Below are 19216 nucleotides of genomic sequence, written 5' to 3' on the forward strand. Positions count from 1 at the left end.
CGCGAGACTTGCGCCAAAGCATGTGTATTCAGTTTTGTTTTCATGTGTTTAGACAATCGTGTGTTATTTGTACAAGCATTTTTAACTTGATGTATTAGGAGATCTGGTGTTAATTCCATAAATAAAAATGTTTACGTTCCAGAAGCGCACCATGGACGCGCAACAAAACAGTAATGACTATACACACAGTCCAACAAAAAAACTAAGCGGGCGCTTACCAGTTCTAAGGCATTTCTCTGCGACAAGTGCTGCAACACCCAGTGCTGACTATTCGCACGTACGTTCTTTTTACTTCGACGTCAGCGAACGCACATTTGTAGGGTTAGATCTGCGGGATCTCTAAAACCGGAGCGCTTGTGGACCGAGCTCAAAATGCATTGACTTCCTATTCAACACACAACTCGTTTTCGGGTTCTGGCCATCCTCTTACATGCAGCGTCCCGAACACGGAGTCTCCTCTCGACGGTCGTGGTGAAAAACTTTGAAAGGAAGGGCAACAGGGCATCGGTCATCGTCGACAGGTCCTCAATCCAGTACTGCAGCTGCTTCTGGCATCCCGCAGGCCCGCATGGTGAGCCATTGCCGATGTTGCAGGCTAGAGATAGGTAGAGTAGGCTGCTATGAGTAGGGAGTGGGGTGCCGTAATAGTGGATGCCGTGGGAATTTGGGCACCACTACCTGCAATGATAGAGAGTTGGCCGCACCCTGCTGGATGCAGGCTGCGCGACGGGAAAATGTTCTCGTGGTAGATATCCCGGAAGCAGTTTGTATGGAGCCATGGAGGTAAAAAAAACTAGGAGTGCGCTCAGCATCTGCAAGCCATCCTCCTCTGACGCCGCTGCCGAGGGCCCTTTTGCGCACTGACTCTTGGGAAATAGGCCCTCCACAGTTACAGACTGCCAACCAGCGGTGCTTTTTAGCGAACGTCCGTGCTCCGATGTAGAGCGGAAGCGCAGCGCCTGTGTTGCAACTTTGGCGGAATGCGTACCGAGCTCGAGGTTGTCTGAAGGCTCCGCGTCTCAACACTTCTGTTGATTACACTCTTGAGCTTTTGGGTGCACTGTAGAAAACTGCAGGTAAACTGTTCATCAAAGGGAGCGGCCGCGACCTCGTCACTGTTCAACTGTGGTTGATAAAGAGAATGGAGAAGAATTCCTTTCGTCGTTATACACACATACGGAGCGTTTATTTCAGCGCATGCTATAAGCGGAGAACTCGAGAGTAGGCGAAGAAACGAGCCTCTAAAAAAGGGCGCAGCGGCTTCCAGAGCGCTCACGGCGGACGGACGTGTTGAACGAGCGCTCCGGCGCGCTGCGCAAGATTCTATTTCTCGGGCAGGCGGACTTCGGCCCGCCCATGGGCCCGCCGTTCTCCGCTATTCTCGAGGCACAAGTCGCGCCGAATACGCTAGCGCACATACGCGGTTCCGACGTGAAATGCAGCAGTGAAGTATTTCTCTCTCTCTCGATGTCGGAGAGAGTGCCGGCTGCTTTACGTCTGCCCCTGCGCGGGGTCTCGCGGCCACTGCGCACAATCACTTACAAAAAGCAAACCGTATGTACATAGCCGCGCGCACGTAGCGTCCTGTCTCGGACTAATCGCGCGCGCAGCACACTGCACTAGCGGCCGGGGTGAGGCGCCCGGCCGCGTATACCGTCCGAGGTAGCACCCACGGAGCGTTCGTGTCACGCGTGCACTACCTGGCGAAGAGCGAGCGGGAAGTCAAGCCCGCCTGCTCGATGAACGCACAGAGGCTCACCATTATTCTGTCAGGGGTGCGCGCACTGCCGCGCGACCACAGGAGCGCTTCGAGACTGTCCGGGATGATTCCCAGCGCCCTGCAGGCCGCGAGAATCTCGCGACGCGGCACTGCAGAAGCGGCACAGCGAAGGAGCATGTGCTCCAATGTCTCCACTGCGCCGCAGTCAGCGCACGCGTCGCTCGGGGACGGTGGCCGCTGCGGCGAGCGAGCAGTTTGCACTCACAACGGAGCCGTCAGTGAACACAAGCAGATGGTCGCGCAGTTGCTCGTACAGCGAGAGAGCGAAACCGAAACCGAAATCCGGCTAAGAGCTACCACTGCCTTGTCACGTGAGGGCCTATTTCCCATGATTCTTTCCATTATATTTTTTATGACTAGGCTTCAAGATTTTGACGTCATGCTCCCTCCTAGTTTTTCTTCCTCCATGTATGGAGCTCTCGTCAGCTCTCGGGAGTGATGAGTGCGGTGGTGGTAGTTTACTTTGTTTGAATCCGTAATATTCGAAGATGTGCTAGAGTGTGAGTGTTTCCAGCGGTGGTGCGTCGTCACTGAGGTGTCTTCACGGGCGGCATAAATCAAACTATTGGTTCATTTTTCAGCGAAAGGCTTTGGCCTACAAGAATGATCGGGTAAAATCTAGTGCATACCAAGGCAGTTACGTGTGGGGAGCGACCGGTTTTATAGATTTCGGGATAGATTGTACGCGACGGCACGCTACTGATGCAGCGCGACTCAGTGGAGCCCTGGACTAGGGGCCCAACCTTGCTGAAGAGAAGCCTCAAGTCGCCGGCGCCACGAAAGACGACGGAGGCTTCGAATCCGCGAATCTCTTAAAAGATCTCAATAAAAGTTTTCTACTACTACTACGCGACGTCACGGGCGACATTGTGGCCTTAAATGCATGAATTCAGCTTATAATATATGGGTAGGTGGCATCAAGAGATTTAAAAAAGCTCGCAAGATTTAACCTTCGTTTCGTTTAATCAATCTGGCTACTGGTAAAAAATATCGGTGCAGGACCTCTAAAAACGAAACTCAGCTATAACTCAAGGAACTGGATGCAAAGCAGAGCGCAAGGTAGGCCACAATGTCCGCGATTAGAAAGCAAGCTGGTAATTCAACTGGAGGCTTTTTTCAATAGGCTTCACTTTGGGAAAGCGAGATGCGAGAAATGTAGTAAGCTGTTCATACAAGCGATGCGACTCCCTAGAACAAATTTCGCCATTGCAGGAGCGAAAGTCAAGAAAGATTCGCGGTTGGATTCTGTAGCTGGCACAGAAGGCCTGTCTACTTGGATTGTGCTCGGGACATGCAAAGCCACATGTCGGAGGAAAGCGTTCTATTATGAGTGTGCTGTTGGCTTCGAGCAGGTACTCGACATGACGATGAAGCATGCGGTGCTAGTTGTCACTGATTGCTAAGGAATATTTTGTTGATGTTAGGGCTACTGGGCCTGTTATGTCACTGGTCAATCAAGAGTGGTCAATGCTTTGATGTGTTTTGCAGCAGGCGCCACGTGCAAGTACCCGTCGGCTGTACATTAGATGCTGCTGGTAGTCATTACTCGTAGCCATGACTTGTTCCGATCGTAGCGGTGACTGCTTCCTCATTGTGTTCGCCTTATGGACACGGCACCACCCTTGTATCGTTTAAATGGACAGTCGTACTTCCGACATCTGAAGAGCGGTTCATTTGCTTCCGGAAGGGCTACGTATGCCTTCGTTCGAACTCCGAGATATCCACGAAGAGTGGTCCCTTGTGCCAATTGTCGACGTGCTCTGCTGTAAGAAGAATGGAGTGCACAACAGTCCAGGCACAGCAGCGTGATAGTCTGGCTCCGGTGGTGGATGCAAGGCCTCGGCTTTTCAGGCGTCGAATCTCTTCCTTGGTCGCCGTGAGATACTGTGTTGGATTTTTAGGGTGTTTACATTTGCCCGGACGGTCTGCTATTGCTATTTTTGTTGGGCTTACAGTAGATGGCACATGCCCACACTAGCGGAACGGCAAGAATCGGATGGCATGGATTGTTATTCACCAGCATTTTTACGTGGCCTAAAAATATTAATACAGTTAGTAATATTGGGTTTTATGGCGCATAAGCAAAAAAGGCACTGATGCGCCAAACACTTGATTAGAAAAATACTATTAAACAAATAAGAGAGAAAATACAGGTAGAGGTAATGCAGAGACGTTCACCACAAGGATGTTCCGGTTGGCTACCCTGCAAGGGGGAAAGAGAAGGTGGGTGTATAAGGAAAAGAAAGAAAAGATTAACGAAGTCTGGAGCAAGCACACCAAGCTGAGATATCAGCACTGAAAGTCAGGGCAACGCCGTAGTGGTCTGCATGCTTTGAGGGCTGCCGAGCGCTGCGGCATCAGCACAACGCAACGTCCGTCCTTCGTCGCCAAACACAAGACACTCACGCCGAGCAGACTGTCCACCATGAAGCAAGGTTGCTTTCCGTTGTGGTGTGATGCGATGATGGAAATGATAAAGTGAGACATCGCGGCTTCTCCTTTGAATGATGCGGCTAAATAAAGGCAGATAAAACGCAAGCGGGAGTGCCACACCGATGGTTTCAAAGAATGGCATGGACTGAAAAGGAAAGTTTGAAAAAAATTATGAATTAAATGAAACAAAATGAAGTGAACTAAGAAAAGTAAATATTGAAAGGCTTAGCTAGCTTATTCTGCTTCAGTCAAGCCACACTTTTTTTTGTTTTTGCGTCAAAAGACTTACCTTCAATACTGAAAACATGGCGAGAAGAAATGTACCAAAACTACTCAAGTTATCAATCGCAAAGGGGGCAGAGACCTAGAAGAAGAAAGAAAAAAAAACAGTTATTTGCATTTACAACTAGAACCCATGGCCCAAGCCTTACAACGGAGCACCCTTGCTTCATACCTGGAACCAGTGTTCTGCCTCCGCGACGTTCATTGTACGTTATCTTGCGGAGAGTGTTCAAAATGAAATGCTTATAGCGCCTTTTCTCAGGAGACTTACGAGAATTTCGTCAGGAAATGGAGACGCACATAAGGCTGAAACACTGAGAAGTCTTTACAGAAGCAATATACAATAAAAATCAAGTTTACCGTACCGCAGCCCTAAAAGGGATTGACACCAGACCGCTGCAAAGACCATTCTGCTTTCCCCATATAGACAACCCGGGCACTGCCAAAGGCACTCGCGCTGCGCGTTATTGTTGGTAGCCTCATGCACTACGTATTTTAAGTAGTTTTCTTTATATTTAACCCGTAATTAGTAGGTCTCCGGGTGGTCCTATACGTCCTCGGCGACCTGTGTATATCTTCTTCACCCCAGTATGTCGATACTGCAGCGTCTTCTTTGTCTTCATGTTTTGGGGTATGAATTTGGAGGCGCGTCTTTCTTTGATCATGGAGCTTTCTACAGAGGTGCCCAGAGGTGATGGTTATGATGAACACTTTTCTATAAAGAGCTTTGCGCCTCCGAACTGGGAGGCGTCTTCAATCCAGTCCTCCTATATCCTTAGCTTTTTGCTGCACTGACTTTTTATAGGGACATCAATTTTCTGTTACTCCCATTTCTCTTTGATTTTTTTTTATCCCCACACCCCCTTCCCCCCGTGCAGGGTAGCAAACCGATTATTTTTGCGGTTAATCTCCCCGCCTTTCCTCTTCTACCACCTCCTCCTCCTCCGGTGTACCGGCTGTCTTTGGTCCTCTAGGCTTGAGCGGGACTGCACGGCCTCCCACTGCTGAGGTTATGGGTTTCGAATTTTCGGGCCCGCGTAATGTGATACAGCGAATGGTGTTCCCCGTATAGCAGGCGTGTGTTTGGGTATAATGAGGTGTGTATGCGGTGTGAGAGGCGCACGTGTGGATGTGTGCTCGTCTGTAGCTAGCTGCCTCCATGCTACGACTTCTTCCTGCGTCAGCTTCTCATGTGGTGGTGGTGGGGGGTAGATTAGCCGATTTAGCCAGTGATGGTAAAGGACCGCACAGTACTGCTGTGGTACCGGCTTTGGGGCCGCTGAGCCTTCTATTGGTACCCGGTTAGTAAAACCTCGGGCTATGGGTTCTGCACGCCGATTGTCGAGGCCGAACTGTCAGGATAAAGAGGCATCTAGACGTGTATTGTGGAACGAGCCTATCGTCCACAATGCCCGTCTCTAAACTTAAATGGTGCCAAAGAAGAGGTAGACTTCTAACGGTAGATCATATTGTTCAAATAAGGAATAACATCAGAATCACGGGAATTACATCCGAGTTTTCCAAAACATCCGTAGTCCGTCAGGACGCATTCCGCAGCCAGCTCGTGTCGAGTGGATATCAAGTAGTCTCATGACCTCCCAATGTCATGCTGGTACTGCGACCCGATGCGTGATTCCTACCTAGTGGCTCTCTCGGCTCCTTACTCTGGAGATAGAGGAGGAACAAAATTTTTTTGAAATCACTGTTGTAGTAACCCTGAGGGACTCTAGCTGTGCAGGAGCTCTCCGGCCTCCACTTCTGGTTTTGCCCGGTGGGGATTATGTCGCTCTCCTTTTAACAAGAAAAGGGTACCTCCGGCACCGCACACGTGCTCACGTGCTCTCATCTCTCCTTATGCAGAGCCCTCCCACGCGGTGTTATCCGTGCAGGGGAGCCTGCGCTTCGGAGGATCCGGGTAGTGGTCGCTCTGATACCTGTCGTAACTTGAAAGCGGCCTCAATTTCGAGGCTTATATCCCCGTGGTGTCCTACCTTGAAATCCTGGAATATTAAAGCTGATGTCACCACCTGATGCCTCAACATAAGCGGGTAGGTATATCCTGGCGAGACTGGGGCTATGGCAGGCACTACGAACTAGTCAGAGGAAGTCCCAAATTCTGACACTTTCAAGAGAGGTCTATGTAAACCAGATACCGAGGCACATGCACCACGAACGGCAGAAGAAGGAGAGCCACGGTCAATGCCCTGGCAAAAAAAAACTATCAGAAGACCCGAAGACGGTATACATGACATCAGGGCCTACGCCGTGCCAGGCAGGTTCGCGATTGCTGCGGTCGACAACCAGAAGAGGCCAATCATGAGGGCTTGAATCAGTGTAAAGATCCTGTGGAAGCGGAATCACTGGCCATAGCCATCACCATCAGAACTCAAGATCAAGAGGGGAAGTCATCGCACATAGTGAAGGACTCCCAACAAACTTGCAGGGACTACCTTGCTGGAAAACCTCACGGAAGGGCGAGCACACTACTAAGTACACTCTCACACTCACACAGAATAGCAGGGAAACCTGGTCACCAAGGCCTAGCTGGAAACGGGGTAGCGAATGATCTAGCTCCAGCTCTAACAAACCGGGCGGATCCCCATCCCTACCCCCCCCCCCCCCCCTCCTAGGACCGTATGTTGACAGACTAGACCACCTTCGGCTAGACCGAAGACAATTCTCACCACCACACAAACTGTCCTCATCGGGTGCTGTTGACTGGAGGAGAATGCAAACAAACACATATCCAAGTCCACATTTTGCATAAGATCAGACCCACATAATAATCGTTACTATACTTGGTGGACAGCATGCCCCATGCTCTGCCATACCTCTTGGGAATGCCACGACAAGTCGGACAAAAAGTTAATAGTTCCACGCCCGACACACGATCAGTGGGAGGAGGCCCTGACCAGCGACAACCTGGTCCAGCAAGCCTGGATCATCTAACTAGTCCGCAAGTCAGCTGCCGCCAGCGGAGCACTGGACTAGAGGCCCCGGCCACCCGGCTCCTGCGAATTATGCTATGCTAATTAAAAGTTTTCAGTAGGGTACAGAGCTTGCTTGGGCCAATTGGCACGTAGTTCTAAAGAAAAGAACCAGCGGAAGGACGCAGGCACAGAAAGCAACACAGGACGCCACTGGACCTGTGTCCCTCTCTGTGTGTGCGTCCTTCCGCTGATTTTTTCTTTGGAATTAATAGTTTTCTCTATCTCTTCAACAGGGGCACGAGCACTTTACCGGGCATTTCTAGCACAAGGAGGCGCTGACCACAAGCAGTTCCACGCACTCCTCGAGGGCATTTTCCAGAAGAAGAGAAAGACGGACACGATGGAGCCTCAGGCTACGGAAGAAGGCCTACTTTCACCCCTTGGCGGCAGTCCCCCAGCGTCTCGGACTTCACCTTGGCGGGGCAAAGAGCTACTCTCAGCCGGCACCTGCCTTGGCTGCTTCTGCGGAGCCTCTCTGGCAGCGGCCACCGCCGCGCTGCTCTTGTTCACCATCCACGGAGCTGCCACGCGGGACGAGAGGAACGGCACTGGGCCTCGGTTCTGCTGCTCCAGCGAGGCAGGCAGGCTGTTCGCCGTCATCGACAAGCACGAGTCGCCCTGCAGAGACTTCTACGCGTACATGCGCAAAAACGCCATCAGACACGGCTTTGTGCAGCAAGACGTGGCCAACGACATGCTGGTGAGCTTTCGTGCGGACATCCTGGTAGTTTTAATCACGAAAATCTGCTAACCTGCATTTGCATTTTGCTGCTTTCGCCTGCCGGCTAGTCTGAAACTGTTTCAAACAGCGAATTTCGCTAATAACTTTTGAATGCAACTTAAATGGTCACTCGAGTCGAGAGAATTGTAAACTATTTAATCATCATCATCATCATCATTAGCCTGAATATGTCCACTTCAGGGCAAATGCCTCTCCCATGTCTGTCCAATTTACTCTGTCCTTTGTCAGTTGCGGGCACCCCATCTCCGCAGACTTGATTGTGTATTGACCCTTTCCGGCTCAAACTTAAGCTGTTCGATATAAACAATCGATATCCTGAGGCCACTATGTGTCGGAGAAGGATAATTCACCAGAAAATAAAATTCCGTTGGTTCTTTATCAGTTTTGTTTGCATCATTTTAAATGGAACCAGAGGAACTTAATGCGTTCAGATGGGTTAGTCGAGTGATTCCTATGAAGATTTAATATCATCTGCTTTGAAACAGCGCTTGTCATTGCTGAAGTACAGCTTGTGTGTCAGTTTTTATCAAGCATATGCGATAATGACATGACGCACAGCTTCAGCCTGCGTTGTTATGTTTCAGTTGCGTGAAGGTCGGTGTACTCTCCAACGCAAGCGGAATTCTTGAGTCGATTGAACAAAAGCATTGCTTCTTTTGAGAGACGGTGTGCAAGAAGCAGGACGACTACGATCTCATTTTGAACATTTAAAGCCTCGAGCGCGACGCATCCTTTTGCATTTACTAAAAATGTAGAAGGCGAAATGCTCAAAAGAGAGAAATATTCATGAGCTGAAGGTGCTTCTTGCAAGGCGGAGGGGGGGGGGGGGGGGTCACCTTTTTTAATTTTGTCTTGCTCTGCAATATAATGCTACGTCCACGAAACTGATTTTTGTGTGATTACTCTTTCGGTAGCTCAACACGAACTATTTTGCGAGTGTGTCCACTTCTCGGAAATTGAAAGGAGGACAGCTTTCAGCCTTAGGCGTAGTTATTTATTTATTTATTTTATTTCAAAATACTGCAGGCCTATGTGGCCCAGGCAGGGGGAGCAAACAACCTAACAATACACAAAAGAAATGAAAAAACAACACAGCATCATTCGGCGATAACAACGGGAAGATAAAAACAATAGCATTAAAAACACAAAATGAGACAACTTAACCAAGGAAATGTTCTTCCAATGCGTTGCTAAAATTTCTATTTTGAAAAAGGGATTCTGGGAGCATGTTCCGATCGGAGATGGTTCGGGGGAAGAAGCTATACTTAAATGAATTTGTTCGTGCGAAGATAGGCTGCAGTGTGTGTTCCTTAGTATGTCGTGTGCGTCTGGTGGTAGAAGGTTGAAAATAGTTAGGTATTGGAATGTTTACCTCGCGTGAAAGAATCTTACGGAGGAACAAAATTCGGTTTATTTTTCGGCGGTCTGAAAGAAGTGGGATATTATTTTCTGCCATTAGCTTTGTGGGAGAATCAAATCTGCTGTATTTGTGGAAAATAAACATGACTGCTTTCCTTTGAATGATTTCAAGGGAGTTAATGTTCTTTTTTGTATACGGATCCCAAATAATAGATGAGTATTCGAGCTTCGTCCGAAGAAAAGTGTTATATGCCAAAAGCCTAATATTAGAGGGAGCGGAACTGAGTTTTTGTTTTAGGGAACACAATGTTGAGAATGCTGAAGAGCAAGAGTTACACTACTGCTCGCTTCTGTAACGTCCTAAAGTGCGAAATTTGCTGAAATGAGCAATAATCCATAGAGTAGTAAGGTGGAAAGTTGGGCGAGTTGAATCTTATTCATGATGAAGTTTAGCGCCAAAAACGAGGACAAAGTAGGAGTGAAGACAGCGCTCGTGTTGTGTCTTCACTCCTACTTTGTCCTCGTTTTTGGCGCTAAACTTCATCATGAAATCCATAGAGGTTCAATGCTCTTGTGTTATGCTTACTGTTGGGTTCGTGCGATAAATAATATTTCTTCACCTATTAAATGACAGCCATACACATGTCGCAGGCCAATCTTGAAATGTTTTCCTTTCACTAGATGTAGACATTTTCTCTGGAGGACACGACGTTTACTGGCACATATTAGACTGCGCAAGAAGCTAATTTCGCGCCACAGAAGCAGTCACAGGCTGGGGAACTCAAATGAGACCGCGCTGCTTATTCTTCAATAGGGCGCCAGGCCTCAGTGATTACATTTGTAATCATTATTATTTCCAAATTATTTGAACGCTTGTAAATGTTTTTTGCAGAAAAAGTTTATATCCAAGGAGCAAACTGTTCCATACTTGTACCCTTCCTTATTGTTACGTAGGAATAAAAATGGTTCTTGAAAAATTTAGCGCGACACACAAGGACAGAAAGAAGTAGACGACACGAGCGCTGACTAACAGCTCGTGTCGTCTACTTCTTTCTGTCCTTGTGTGTCGCGCTAAATTTTTCAAGATGTATGTTAACCAACTCGCCCAATCTGCAGTATTGTTAAATAAAAATGGTTTTCTTCTGCATGGTGCAAGGGGAAAAGGTGGCGCTAGCTGATGACAACAGCAAAGCGCACGCACTTCCCGTAGCCCTTTACTACCTACTAGCGTATGTCGGTGAGGTGAAAGGCCACTGAAATATGTTTAACTGCTAAATGTCCGAACTGCTGCAAAAAATTTACGACTTTCTCGCTCGCTTGAAGACTTGCGGCATCCAACGTTGATGATTTGATGGGCGTGAAAGGGTCACGGGATGAGAATAAAAACGAGAGTGAAAAAGCTCCGAAAGGCAAATTCGGATCAAAAGTATCACAGAACGCTACCTAGCAGGGAAACCTACTCCCCGAAGCGAATCACATATAATTTGCGTGTTGTTTGTGCTTCGTAAGAAAAAAAAAGACAGGAAAGCATATCAGTGACAAGTGGATTGAATGCACTGTCTTAATCTTTCAATAACTGGATACTCATACACTGCGCCACAGGAACTATGGGATTTTGTTTATTCATTGCGCTCTAACTCGTTCTCACTACTATTCTCATATTTTCGCGCATGCGCTGAATAGATAATCGCGCGCCGGTGAATGTCTGGTATACTCCTATAGCTTCCCTAAAATTTACACGAGCACAGAAAAATTGGAGAAGAGAAACCGATCGGACGGAGACAGACAGGCTCCATCAATGCTCCGTACTGTTTTCTTCGCTGGCATACCTTTTTTGAAGCGTGCACGTAAGGTGATACGTCGCTACACTCGCATTCTAAAGAGCGCGCCTGTGGTAGTGGGAAATTTAAATATATCATTGCGCAGGCTTTGACTGTGTGTTGGGGCCTTTGGAATCGTTTGAGGTATAACCGCACAGTGGAAGTCCATGTATTAGAGGTCGTTGAAAATAAAGGCAAGTAAACTGTTTAACACTATACAACTAAAATTATCTTGGCATGCTCACTGGGAGGTAACATGTCTTTCTTTTATTCACATTGCAATGCTTGACAGGAGATATCCAGGTCTCACTCTCTTCTGGCGGGATTTAGCGAAATTTGGAACGAGTACAGTCCACCCTCAGAGGGTTCTTCGGGATCCTTACTTATGACATGTTCAAAATTTTAATGAATTTAGCGCCGCACACTTAAATTTATACACGAAAAGACTTACTCTATTGTCACGCTTGAAGGAACCATGAAGGAGTCATACTAATGAAAGAAAAACAAAAGATATTATTTTTTGACCAACATTCGGAAAATAGTGTCTCCAACCTACCAGAGTGCGCTTGTTCATTAGGAACAAAACACTAAAGCATACGCTTTCACTCTGGGCTGAGCTAGAAACCGAAAATTTACTTCGTTTTTATTTATCTTTTTACAAGATATTTATTTATCTTTTTATTTATCTTTTTTATTTTTTACTCCTGCCCAGGGCCTCAAACTGAGGCCCTGGGCAGGAGTGGGCATACAATAATACGTCAATGAAATGCACATAACAAAAAAAACACCACAAGAATTCAAGTGAGAAGGAGAGACGAAATCGAGCAGTAGTAATAGTAAGGAAACGTAAACCGCGACAAAATTCAGTTCAAAAGATTATTCAATCTTTTCAGTTAAAGATTGAATAATGCTTCTTAAACTCAAGCTGAATTACATGAATTACATTATGTTCAAGTGAAACCTGTGGATCAAAGAGAAACTTACTTTGTGCCGTGATAAGATATCTGCTAAAGCACATGTTACATTATATTGGCTGCAGATCTTGCAGTACAAGCTTGTTTGGGTGTAATAAACCGGACACCTAAGGTTATTTTTTGTGGAGTATTCTCACGACATTCATTTCAAATTTGGTGCCAAAATATGGAAAGGATGACTAGGAGATTTGTTACGCAGTGAACAGGAAGCGAAGTTGTCTGCTCGTTTCAACTATCTCAGCGGTACGCTTTTCAATGCTTACTCGATCCAAGCAGCAAGTTTAGGCTGACGACGGCCTGCATCGGCCGCCAACGTTTGCCCAGGGTGTGCCAAGAAGGTCGGAGATTCAGTGGCCCCACGTTTGCCGACGTCCATCCCTACTCTATGTATGCTAAGGTGTCTGAACCTGTGCACTGCGCATCATTTCACCCTGTTCGCTCTCCGCAGGGAACATAGCAGAGCTGAGTGCCACACTCCAACATATAACGGTCATTGCATACGCTATCTGGATACCAACTGCATTTGATAGAAGGTGAACGCGCCCGGTTTCAGTTGCACCAAGCGACAACTGCTACGTTTTTTATCCAGTTTAGGCGTAGTGAAAGTCTGATTGGCGCTAACGTTATAATTATAGAAGGAGTAAGCGCAATCCTTGTCAAAACTGAAAGACCATTGGGTTTCCTGTTGGGCCATGTGGCGTGAATTGCGCATCGGCAGTTTTGAGAAGCCTTGAGGCGAAGAAGCACTAGTCCTCTCTCCTCTGTCCTGCAACGTGGGACTTCCCGGATTCTGCGAGAACATCAGCCCTGGCGCTTCCTAACAAAGCCGTGGACGATCAAGATAAATTATGTAATGCATTGGCAGTCCGCGAATAGAACATCGTTCGTACGTTTAGTACCCCGAAAGATTGTCGACGTTGCACACTGTGCTACACGGGATACATGTTAATATGTAAAACACTCTCCGCGTCGGGTTTCCCTTACCTTATCGCCGCTTGGATATCGAACCCACACAAAACAGTCCCTAAAGATGGGGATCTGCACTCCGTGGTACTATGCGGACAATGTGACTCTAATTTCATTCTACACTTTGGTTCAACGACACGAGTGTCAATGCTCCGTAGTACGACCAAAGTGACCGTTGTGAACAAAGTTCATTATGTGTCTTTAATTAGATACTTGGTCCTTGTCCTGTTGTGCAAATTCGCAGGAGGACATCATCTCCAACATCAACAAAGGAACACAAAACTACGGCAGTCCGGCTGCGGCAGCACTTCACGCTCTCTACACATCGTGCCTCAATGAGGTTTGGCGTCAAGATCAGCGAGCCAGAGATGTCGCGGCGATCGTGCTGGAAATCGCAAACACCTCCAGCCGAATGAGTGGCGCAGATTTGCTACGTTTCGCCCTCGCGGTGGATAGGCGATACCACCTCAAGTTTATTTTCAGTTTAATCAGCCGTACCACTAAAACACAAGTGTTCGTGTTAAAAAGGAGGCTACTCCGGACCACCGAATACAAAGCATTTTGCAACGATTCCTGCTACATCACTGCTCTCTCCATCCTGAGCGCGCATTTCGGCACTAACTACACCCGGAAGGACGTGTCCGCGTGGGAAAAAAAATTTCCACTTGACAAAAAAAGAACTGGTTCGTTGTCTTTAGAAGAGATGAGCGGAATCTTCGGCGGTCTGAAAGTGTCGCAGCTACGGGACATATTTCTCGAGTTTCTTATCGATATTGACCAAGTTAGGGAATTTCAGACGATCTCCAAGGCTGCTTTCTCTACGGACGTACGCCTCTTGAGGAGCGACCAGCCGTTGTCCTTATGCTACATGCTACTTGTTGTCGCCCTGGATGCCATGAGCTACATTCAAAGGGGCAACACATTGAAATCGCCAACAGTGCGTAGCAAGGAAGTCTGTAACGACCACGTGTTCCAGAGTGGCCAGCTATGGAGGGTCACGTATGTGGCGGCCCTCGCGAGTCCCGCGAAAGACCAGCAGCTGCATAAGATCTTCGAGGAGACTCGAAAAAGATTCGTGGAATACGCCCCTATCCTGCGGCTCATGGCGGCGCCAAATGACACGGAGCACTTACGGACGATGGTCGGCAACTTTACTCTGAAGCTACCCGGCGACCTGGTGTTCCAGGAGCCGGCCGTTCCCCAAATGTCAAAGCAAGGATTCGCTCGAAACCTGTTCTTGGCGCACAACTTCGAGTTCGACGCTAAAAAGGCAAATATGAAACGAGGGTTCCCCTGGATTCGAGACGACAATGAGCACAGAGCCAACAACCGACTGTACTTTTTGAACAAGGCCACCCTGTACGTGTCGTCTTCGGGCTACGGCTGGCTGAGTTCGGGCACCCTCGATCCACTGCTTGCCGACGCCGCGGTGATTTCGAGTCGTATGGCAGCTTTGATGTGGAGCAACGTGCGGAGACCGGCGCGGTGGTCTCGAGAAACAATGGCGGCGTTCAAAGAGTTCAGGTAATGTATATTACTCTGTTGTGAATGAGCCAAAAAAAGAAACCAAGCCCTCACGAAATAACGTGGCCTAATCTGTTGCGAGCATTTTCGGTTAAGATCATAGTTTGCTGTGAGCTGAAGGTTCCTCTATCCCCAGCACAGTAGCTACCGCCCGCGGGTATATTTCACAGCTGCAAATGTCAAGTATTCCTGCTAGGTCATCTTAAGGCGCTTGCTGTACCCTTTAGCAAAGTGGGAGCCTAAAGTGACTGAATTTAATTTCATTTTTGGGCCTAAGGTTCGGAAATTATTATGCACAACGGCCTCCGCTGCTCTCATGACATGAAATCCATAATTATCGGTCTGCGTAATATGAAGTCTAGTTAAATGCTTCCCGTTCACATCGCGCTTTAAAAATAACGTGGCGCTTTACGCAACCAGTCATTCTTAAAGTAATTGTTGGTAGCGTGTAGTTGTTTCGCCCGCAAATTAACGCTGTGATTAATAGTTTCATGCCAGGCTTAGAGAATGCTGTGAGTTGTCTCAGCACTGCCGTCACCATATTCCGCATTCAACCTTAAAAAAAAAGTTCACTCCTAATTAACCTAACTTTAGTTGGGATGTTTTCTTTAAGATGTTGCACTAGACATTAGGATACACGGTCGATCATGGCAGTGGCGAAACCAGAAATATTTTTGGGGGGCTCTGATGTGCCACCGTTAAAAAAAAAGAAAGACAGCATGCGCCCCAAAACATATCTTAAGTCATTTTTCTGCTGCAATAAAGCCGAAAGGTTTGTTGTTTCATTCATTGTTACATCCGCCTTAGGTGCTTCTGCGCTATTAGACTAAACATAATCAATAACTTGTCCCGTGTACATGTCACACCACATTCATCAGCGTCACAAAGTTGGAATGGACAAAAATATCACACCATATCTACATTTTAGTCTTTACTAACACGCGTATCACGTGAATGGAACCTTCCCGGAGAAATTCTCGACATAAGTGATAACGAGTATTTTCGGACCGCACTAACATAATTAACAGGAGGATGAAACTGTTTTGTAACAGTTATTGCATTAGTTTATGTATCTTGTTATTTGTAACCGCTCCTCTCGAATGCGTTCGGCTCTGAGGGTTCAATAAATAAAGTATTCAGGTTCTAATGCATCTTTCAAAAAAAAGATATTTAGACATGTTTTTACAGCTTTAATAAAGTCTGTTGGCAAACATTGTTTATTGCTGAGAACCTAAATGTTAAATACGTAGCACTATAAGCAGGAAGCTCGGCTATTATAAACTGAGCGAGGGGCAAGATAACAGCAAAAATGTACAAAAATGCACTAGTAAAATGAATTCAGTACTGTATCATGCCGATATAACAATTATACTCCGCGCAAATAGAGAAGGAGCGCACTCGTAGTACCTTTTCTGAAAAGTGGAAAACCACGAACAAGTTCTAGGAGTCATAGGCCGATAGCTCTCACCAGCTGCACAGCAAAATCATTCGAAAGTGCTGTCGACATATGACTGATATTCGTACTTTAATATCGGCGACTTTTAGAATGCATCTATGTGGATTTGAAAAAACATGAACGACCTACCGCCTTGTTGTCCCAGAAAACACCATCGGGGAGGTGTTCATCCACAAGCAGTATGGTATCGGGTCTTCTTCGACCTCGAGAAGGTCTGTGATGCCACGTGGAAGTTTGGTATCCTTCGTGACTAGCAGACCTAGGTATACACGGAAGGATGCCATACTGCTTGAACAACTTTAAAAGCACATTTTGCGTCCGCCTAAGAGCAATTCTTTCCATTACTTTCACACAAGAGAACGGCGTACCCCAGAAGTGTATTCTAAGCACGGCACATTTCATTTTAAAAATGAATTCCTTACCTATAATAGTTCCCAAGAGCGTAATGTTTTCGGTTTATGTAGATGACCTACATATAGCATGCACTTCGTTCAGCATATGTATGTGCAGAGAGACAAATACAAATGTAACTAAATAAACTAGCTCTTTGGGCAGACAGAAATGTATTCAATTTTTCTCCTCAAAAGACAGTAAGTGCTCTGTTCTCATTGTAACTGGGCCGACTGGTCGATCCTAATCTATACTTGAACCAGACCACAGTGCCAATTAGGCAAGAACACAAATTTTTAGGCGCCATTTTTGACAAGAAACGCTCATTTCTAAAGAACATCAACAACTTAAAAAAGATTGTAGAGCCCTCATTGTCCTAAAAGTGGTCTCAGGAAAACGGTGCGGTTCCGAGTAGGCCTTTTTCAAATCATTCGCTCTCTGGTGCTCTCAAAGCTAGACTAAGGGTGCGTAGAATGTGTTTCAGCAAGAGCATCCTACTTGAAACCATTAGACCCTTTTCGTTATCTTTATTATCTGGCGCATTTAGAAGATTGCCGGTAGCCAGCCAAACAGACTATATTAAAGCCGAAACAATGTGTTTTAAGTATTTCTTTGCGGTGCACGTGTAACCTGGATAATTTCTTTATTTAGTTAGTTAGTCAGTTATTTATTTAGTTAGCTAGTTAATCTAACTAGCTTACTAAATAACTAACTGACTGACATGCGCACCGCAAAAAAATACTTAAAACACATTGTTTCGGCGTTAATAAAGTCTGTTTGGAATCATTATTTATTGCTTAAAACATAAATGTGAAACACGTAGCTTTATAATCAGGAAGCTCGACTCTTATATACTAAATGCGGGACCAGTTAACCGAAACAATGGACAAAAATTACAAAAAAGCACCGAAAAAAAGAATTCACTACTTTATCACGTGGATATACCCATTCTTCTTCGCGCAAACAGATAAGACAGGCCCTTATATCAAAACCTTTTGCTGCGGCTACTTAAATGCAGGCAGTGCGAGGCGCGCTCATTACCCGCAATGGACCCCAAAGGCGCGGTCGAAATGGAGGCGTTGAAGATGGGTCTGCGCATCGCCGCCGCGGTCGGGTCAGCGCCAGCTGAGCCTGCAAAAGGCGTCGCACCTGCGTCGCCAAGACCCAGCTGGTACACAATGCGACCTGCCTTCAGTGTCCGCTGGATGTCCGAGGCACAGTTCTTCTACGCGCGCTACGCCTATTACAGCTGCAGTGGCACATTTGACGCCACGTTCTTTGTGAATGTACCACTCTGGCGAAACGCTTACTTTGCCACGGCGTACCACTGCCCGCCTAGCACGGAGGCCGGTGAACCCAATTACTGCGAGAACGTTACGCTACCTCGCGGCTAATGCAGCGATGCGTATTTGTGTGCGGAGACGGCTGCCTGGTGATATGTTTTTGTATGATTTTTGCTGTTTGATCTGTGTGTTCCCTTTTGCGATACCTGTCGACCACTTGGCGTCGTAGCTATGAGACGTTGCTCTCAATACTCCACACCAGCGCATCATCTAAGCATTCTTTTTATATTATGTATGACTCTTGCTGACCCTTATCTGGTATGAACATTTGTGTGTAAACTCATGTCTATTATCTTCACAGAGAACTGTGAGAACAGCGCGGTAGTTTTTCGGCGTGTCTTCTGAGATATTCGCGAGAACTGACGTGTCTGGGCGGTAAAATCCTGCCACTATTGGCCCAGCATATGAAAGCTCAGGAAATGATGTAAAAAAAAACACACAACGGAACAAAGCTAAACATTGATGCGTCATAAATTTTCCTGCTGCGAATTCTATGAAGTATCCTTTACAAATCTTATTTAAGGGTATGCAAATATTACTTTTAGAAATCTAAGATTGTCGCTTTTCCGCCGTATCGAATAAAAAAGTTCAGAAAAAAATGGAAACGAATCGCGTTGTATTAAATCGAAATCGTTTTAAAATCAAATTTTTTCGGGGGTATTCGATAATTCAGTGGTATTCGTGCAAAACGAATATCTCGCGAAAGAAAACGGAAGTAGGGGAGGCATTGTTCAACGGTTCTGTATCTCAAGGACTTTTCGTTATCGTTGTCAGAATACTCAACAATGATCACTACTTTACTCGATGATAGCTTCTTCTTTCCTACAGAGAGGAGGCTGCGCGGGCGTAGTGGTCGCAAGTCTGCCATTCCTCCAAACAGAACGCACGGTGATGCTCCTTGACGACTACCGCGTTATTCAGCGTTCTAGCAGCTGCTCTGTCTCTGGTGTAGCTGGTGTTTTGAAGGTAGGTTATGGTAGCAAGACGACCAAAGCAAATTGATATTAATGAAGAGAATATTTTCCTTTGCTTTTTAGCCGTTGAAAATTGGCAGTTGTCTTAGAAAGATGCCTCCAGTTACAAATATTTACACTATATTTTCGTGTTTTATCTTTTTTACCCAATCTCCACAGCAATTCATCTGAGCGTTGGATGCG

The 19216-nt window shown here is 46.5% G+C and overlaps 2 protein-coding genes across 2 annotated transcripts in view; both read left to right on the forward strand.

The window, feature by feature from the left end:
• LOC149328104 (uncharacterized) overlaps positions 1–19216 on the forward strand; it is a 398869-nt gene that overhangs the window by 285806 nt on the left and 93847 nt on the right. The gene's annotated exons all lie outside the window — the stretch shown is intronic.
• LOC149328110 (uncharacterized) lies at positions 7826–18110 on the forward strand. Its single transcript, XM_089562203.1, has 3 exons — positions 7826–8185; positions 13591–14870; positions 17735–18110. The coding sequence occupies exons 1-3, from the start codon at positions 7826–7828 to the stop codon at positions 18108–18110; spliced, it is 2016 nt and encodes a 671-aa protein (XP_089418329.1).

Source organism: Amblyomma mixtum, chromosome 9 (genome assembly GCF_055824585.1).
Source record: "Amblyomma mixtum isolate Tamu chromosome 9, ASM5582458v1, whole genome shotgun sequence".
Lineage (NCBI taxonomy): Eukaryota > Metazoa > Arthropoda > Arachnida > Ixodida > Ixodidae > Amblyomma > Amblyomma mixtum.

What these genes read in the sequence shown, in the direction of transcription:
- LOC149328110 (XM_089562203.1), top strand. Translation starts at nt 7,826, where the DNA reads ATGGAGCCTCAGGCTACGGAAGAAGGCCTACTTTCACCCCTTGGCGGC. An exon ending in ACGTGGCCAACGACATGCTG is followed by an intron (nt 8,186 to 13,590) that starts GTGAGCTTTCGT and finishes GCAAATTCGCAG; the next exon opens with GAGGACATCATCTCCAACAT. An exon ending in GCGGCGTTCAAAGAGTTCAG is followed by an intron (nt 14,871 to 17,734) that starts GTAATGTATATT and finishes ACTTAAATGCAG; the next exon opens with GCAGTGCGAGGCGCGCTCAT.